The sequence below is a fragment of the Zea mays genome, chromosome 4, assembly GCF_902167145.1.
Source record: "Zea mays cultivar B73 chromosome 4, Zm-B73-REFERENCE-NAM-5.0, whole genome shotgun sequence".
In the NCBI taxonomy this organism is placed as follows: Eukaryota; Viridiplantae; Streptophyta; class Magnoliopsida; order Poales; family Poaceae; genus Zea; species Zea mays.
In genome coordinates, this window is record NC_050099.1 from 143,088,064 (window position 1) to 143,094,111 (window position 6,048).

General features: G+C 51.4%; 1 protein-coding gene across 7 annotated transcripts; it reads left to right on the forward strand.

The window, feature by feature from the left end:
• Positions 1-1,270: 1,270 nt before the first annotated feature.
• LOC100275070 (Adenine phosphoribosyltransferase 2) lies at positions 1,271-4,822 on the forward strand. Of its 7 annotated transcripts, none has more exons than XR_564936.4 (7): positions 1,271-1,785; positions 1,989-2,099; positions 2,761-2,853; positions 3,162-3,368; positions 3,619-3,677; positions 4,126-4,209; positions 4,514-4,822. XR_564936.4 is itself a non-coding variant. In XM_008678680.4 (6 exons), exons 1-6 carry the CDS (start codon positions 1,611-1,613, stop codon positions 4,568-4,570), a joined length of 702 nt encoding a protein of 233 aa, XP_008676902.1. In that variant the 5' UTR covers positions 1,271-1,610; the 3' UTR covers positions 4,571-4,822. The 7 variants fall into 7 exon arrangements, 4 of the variants coding, with proteins under 4 accessions (XP_008676902.1, XP_008676903.1, XP_008676904.1 ...); XR_564937.4 differs by having other exon boundaries at positions 3,216-3,368; XM_008678680.4 differs by lacking the exon at positions 4,126-4,209.
• The last annotated feature ends 1,226 nt before the right edge of the window (positions 4,823-6,048 follow it).

Here is a 6,048-nt window from a genome sequence, read left to right on the forward strand (position 1 = left end):
AACCGTTTCGTTCCCGTTCCCGTAATATATCATCCCGTTTGTCTCCGGTTTCCATTTTTTCTCATAAATATAAAAATAGTCCGGATAAAAACGGAATACGGTACTGAACAAAATGGTATTTTTTCTGCAACTCATGTAGGCAGCGGCCAGCGGCAGCAGGTAGGCTGATCTCCCACTCCACCCGGCCCTGCCGCTGCGAGTTCCGACGGGGCGCGGTGGCGGGGTACTACCCACAAGCGAAATCCGGTGCGGTCCGGTAGCTACTGGCTAGGCCAGCCCAAGTGGAGGTGCGTGGAGCAGCGGCAGCGCCTACTGCATGGCTCTTGACGACTAAGTATGTCTTCAATCATCTCCTCTAAATTTCTCTCCCTATACCTCACTTTCCCGCCACGTCAGCTATCTCTCTTCCCCTATATCTCCACCCTGTACAGCGGTTCCCCCTAAATCATTCCCCTATACCCCACTATAATCATAAAATATCATTTTTCATACATATTCACCATCTATTATCATTTTTCCCAACTAAAAAACACTGCCGCACACGTAAACCGAGGGCAGAGGGCTCACTGTCGCACCCCCACATCTGTTTGTTTCCTGTAGCCTCCACTTAAATTGTAGCGTGTAGAGGAGTTCAAAGGGGGCACCGTCGTAGGGATTTGAACCCCCTAAGGGCATGTTCGTTTACAAGGGATTGAATCCCCAAGTGGATCTAATTCATGGAGGGATTAAGTGGATCCCTCCCTTTCACTTAATCCTCTTGGGGGTTTAATCCCTCTATGTTTAATCCCTGCCTCAAAAAGTTTATTCGGTTAATGTCGCACCTATACACCGTCGTTGCCGCCTACTCTTTACGACTTATGTCGCGCGGGTGCCGTTCCACCCCTAAGAGACCGGGCGCTGTTCTAGACCAGGGGCAATAAAAAAATCATGAACTCGACCGGGCACAGTTCTAGGACGGGGGACAAAAGGGACTTAACCGAGCGCCTTTCTTTTTTGGACCAGGATTGTTTCCAGGAGGTGGTATTCCATGGGATTAGGCCGTGATCCCGGCCGAGGAGGGCCTAAGCTAATAGGCCCTAAACGGCTAAGGGGTAGGGGAGGGGGAGAGGGAGGTCGATGGGAACCGTTGAAAGCAGTCTAACGCACCCCGTTTTCTTTCCCTTTCCTCTCTGAAAACGGCTAGGCGCTGCCCGTCAAAATACTGGGTCTAGTCTAGGGCGCGAAGCTTTTCACCAAAAGAGGAAGAGGAATACCCACCATCACTCACTCACATTGTCACGTACTGTGTCTACGACTGTGCAAGTATAGTGTCACACATTGAGACACACTGAGAGAGAGAGATGGTGTGCCTATGCACGTATAGTGTCTTACTAGTAGGCTCTATATATGCGTGGTGTGGGCTGCCGTGCCGTACCATCACTGCTCTCCTGCCCTCCTCTTTATAAACAGCGCGCAACGAGGGAGCCCCGGCACTTGCTTCAATACTAGCTCGCTCACCACTCACCAGTCACCAGTCTAGCAAGCAACAACAAAGGCGTAGGAGGAAGCTTGTTTTGGACCGAGCAAGCGAGCCAGCCGAGCGTGGGAGAGAGAGAAAGAGGAATTAATTGATGGGCGAGGAGGCCAGCTGCGACGCCGTCAGCCTGACGGAGGCCGGCACCAACGCCAAGCCGGTGGGCAAGGAGGTCGGCCGCGAGCCGGCTGCAGCCCCCGCCGCCGCGGCCGACCCCCGGCTGCAGGGCATTTCCGACGCCATCCGCGTCGTGCCGCACTTCCCCAAGCAAGGTGCGTGCATGCCCTTGCCCTTGGCCTCCTCGTGTTCATTCTTTCATTCCTCTCCAATCTCCATCCACGCGCTGCTCTCCGATTGATCACGCCGCCGCTTGCCAGTAACGCTGACCGTTCTTTTTTTTTTCTGCTTCGCGCGCTCTTGTGTATGTGTGTGTGTGCATGCATCATGCGTGCGCCGTTGGGGGGCTTGCGGTCAGGCATCATGTTCAACGACATCACCACGCTGCTGCTGCGCCCCAGGGTGTTCAAGGACGCCGTCGACCTGTTCGTCGAGCGGTACCGCGGGATGGGCATCGACGCCGTCGCCGGTAAGCAGCAGAACCCGACGGACACCTCCCCTAGTATCGTCCCGCCCACCTCTCTCTGCCGAGTGCCGACTGCCGAGTGCCGAGTAGGCAGCCTTGCGGTGACTGGAGCGGCACGTCGCTGTCGTCCCGGCCGTGCGCGTGCAGCCGCGGGGGGAGCTGACTAGCTGAGCTGTGGGCAGAGTTCTGAGATTCCGTAAAATCTCTGAGATCACCCTGGTCCTTTTGCTCCCCCGGGCTTTTGTCGTCGCGCGCGCCCGCACCTGCCCCGGGTCCGTTGGCACATGACTGACCTGGGCCGACGCGACTTTCCAGGCTTTTCCGCCTCGTCCGGTACGTGGCCCCCCTTGGGACCGCGTGATCGGACGGTTGCGTGCGGCCGGCGCACGGGATCGGGCGGTCCGGGGACGCCGGCGGTACACACCCGTCGTCGGTTTCCGCGGGTGGCGCGCCCTGATGTCACGCGGCTCCGCTGTCGCTGTCGCTGTAACTGTTTCCGAGATTTTGCTCTGCGGCTCGCTGGATCCTCTGTCCGCTTCCGTTCCGCGGGCCGTGTTCCCGAATTTCCATTTTTTTTATTTTTCTTTACAAGCGGGACGTACAAATCGAGCGATTTGCGCTGGCTCTGATAAATTGTTGGGTTCACTTGGACATTCCTGTCCAGGGATTGAGGCCAGGGGCTTCGTGTTCGGCCCGGCGATCGCGCTGGCTATTGGCGCTAAGTTCATACCTCTGCGCAAGCCAAGGAAGCTCCCAGGTGAGAGATTCCATGACCATGCATGTTCTGTTTTTCTTCTTCTTCTTAACCCATCTCCACACTCTGCACTGTACCCAGCTGTTGCTTTTGTCGATCTAGTGCCCAGCCTGTGGCGACACCCTGATCAAGTATATGTTTAGCGAGGAGGGTTCTTGCTTAGCCCATAATCTCTGACACCGCCAGAGTTGTTTGTCTGGCCTGCATGCAGTTGCAGTCCCGTGAATGGGATATTAAAAGAAAAATGCAACAGACGGTTTATACGAGACCGATCATTCATTCATTCCCCACTTCTGTCCACAATGTTGTAGAATCATGTGCTGACACCGGCTCTCGGAAACAATTATTATTATTATTATTGGAAGGTGAGGTGATCTCCGAGAAGTACGTTCTCGAGTACGGGACTGATTGCCTGGAGATGCGTGTCGGGGCCATCGAGCGATCCGGCGAGCGGGTGCTGGTCATCGACGACCTGGTTGCGACCGGAGGGACACTCTGTGCTGCGATCAGGCTTCTAGGTACGTGAGCGGCTCGGTTTCAACTCTACTACTACTATGCATTCAAATTCAAACGAAGTAGTATCCAGTACTGCTGCTTGCGTTGGAACTGCATGTGCCAGCACATAGTAGCATTTTTTTCCCCCCTTCTCAGTTAAACGTAGTAGTTAGTTGGCCTGAGAAATGTGGACAATGATACTACTGTAAAGTAATAGTGAGTATTAGCCCTTTTTTATGTTTGAGCTAATTACTACTACAAATTGCTTTCCAGAACGTGCTGGAGCCGATGTGGTCGAGTGCGCGTGTGTCATTGGGCTCCCGAAATTCAAGGTACCGCGTTGCTGGATTCACAACTAATCTGAACTACTGATATGCAAAACCAGCTGTTTATTATTAAAATCTAGCTGACATACTGCCATATACTACTGTACTAGCCTGTATTACGTATTATGATAACGTTAGGTTCCATATGCTGTACTAGCCTGTACTAGACATGCTCGGATGAGATTGTAAAATCTGGGTTTCAGATATAAAAAACAATCTATATATGTTGTTTCGTGGATTCTGTGTCTGTGTCTTAGAATCCTCTAGAATCATGGGGTCTTAAAATCTATGTGGATCCGAAGGCTATTATATTACTATATATATCATGTAGCCCATGATTTGATTATGAACAACGGCGAGGAACAGCTTGCTTTGTTATATAGAGTACTAACAACATGAACATGTCTGCTCTCTTGCCGATACATAAGATCACTCATCAATATATCTGTACCAGCTGGGCATCCGTAGACATGATGACTATACATGAGATTCCGGTCGGCGTCGTTTGTTATTGCCTAAATAATTAAAACTATAGAAGGTACACCACTACGTACATGTGCCAGTCTGCTTATTTTGGTCATCATATATACTATTACTTTGTTTTAATTTAGCACGGGTCTGCTGTGTTGTACCATGGTCTCAGGAGTGACAAGATACTGTGTAGTATAGGTCCCAGGATAAACAAAGCTGAGACAGACGTAGTCCTCCTAGTTTTGCTTCTTGTGTCCGTTTCAGTAACCGGCCGGTCGCAGCAGCAAAGAAGCATTCGTTTTCACTTTTATCCAAATTTCAAACTGGTTGATTTGGGAAAAAATGATTTAAATTACGTAACTTCCCTGCAGGATTTGTACAAGTTGAATGGAAAACCTGTATACGTGCTGGTTGAGTCTCGTGAATAATCGGAGAAATGACAACTTATTCTCAGGTGTCAGAGTGATCAGGGATATTGGCTGTTTACTCCTTGCTACTGCGATTGAACAGTGGAGGGACGACATGGACAAGGACAAGTATATTCGGTGCATCACTAAGTCTTGGTGAGGGGAGAGATTGTAGTGTTTTAGGCTGAGTAGTGAAGAGCCTGTAGTTCTGCACGGAACATGATGGTTATTAGTTGATGCAACAGCGTTGCTGTTCTATTATTGTTTGTTGAATTTTGTGGCTTTGGTTTGAAGCCTAGCCTGGGCTCAAACAGGGATATGCATGGCGCTTGAGTGAACAACTTCGACAGCAACACACACATGCTTAATGTCAGGGAAGTAGCTAGGAACCTGCTACTTGTTACCCGTACGTAGTGTCATGGAACTCATAAGGTTTAGTGGCAAAATTCATAAAAATGACACGGGAAACGAACACAGCACGCGTAGCAGGGGAAAAAAATGCGTAGATAGATATACTTCGTACTAGTAAAACTATCACACAGCTCGTATTTTGAGCCTCGGTATCCACTAAATATTGGGGGCGTAGTATTCGCGTGAGCAGTGAATAAATGCGTAGCGGGAGGAATGGTGTGGTGCATGTGAGCATGTCACCTCGCTCGCAGGCTCGCATCCTCCATGCATGCGGCACTGGCGTAAGCACCAGCGAACCTCGTTCAGGATCCCCAGGCGTCCAGGCGATGTGTTGTCGCATCGACCCGTAGGTGCCGCAGGCCTACGTACACCCTAGCCCGTGCGGCCGTGCCCCTGCAGGCTACTGTAGCGCGGGGAGCACTGCAGACTGCACTCGGGCCTCGGGGACAAGGGGGGCAAAGGCCAGTGTACGTGTAGTGTACGTGTAGCCTACGCACGGCACACATCGCGAGGTTGCCGGCTCGGCAGACGCCGGGGGGTGGCGTGCCCCCGCTGCCAGCAATATGCCTTTCCGGCGCCAAATCGGATGATGGGTGGCAGGGTGGCACAGATGCACAGGGCCGCGCCCATCGCTCGCGGTCGCGGTATCTCCCGCCACCGCCCACATCGGCCAGAATGCCGCCGCCCTACGTATCCTACCAGCTCGAGCTACGTGTTGATCGTTGGGGACCGTCACCTCACCGTAATTCAGCCCAATCGACCAGGGGTGATGCGAGAGCCTGTTTGGTTTAGCGGCCGTATAAATACGGTGTGTATTCACGTTAGTGTATTTAGACTGACTTCAACGGTTTCCTCTAAATTTCTCCTCTTATATTGCACTCACGTGCCACGTCGGCGTTCTCTCTCCCCCTATATCTCCACGCTCTACAGCGATTTCCCCTATATCAAACCACTATATCCCACCACACCAATATTATATACTTTCATCATCAACTAACTCAACTATCATCCAATATTAATTTTTTTATTTGTTCTATGAACAGTACACAACCGTAACTTGGTCCACAATTAATTAGCAAACTTCATAA

Bases quoted from the DNA above. Each gene is read 5' to 3' on its own strand.
- LOC100275070 (XM_008678680.4), top strand. From the start codon at position 1,611: ATGGGCGAGGAGGCCAGCTGCGACGCCGTCAGCCTGACGGAGGCCGGC. The intron at 1,786-1,988 runs GTGCGTGCATGC...GCTTGCGGTCAG, and splicing joins GCCGCACTTCCCCAAGCAAG to GCATCATGTTCAACGACATC. The intron at 2,100-2,760 runs GTAAGCAGCAGA...ATTCCTGTCCAG, and splicing joins GGGCATCGACGCCGTCGCCG to GGATTGAGGCCAGGGGCTTC.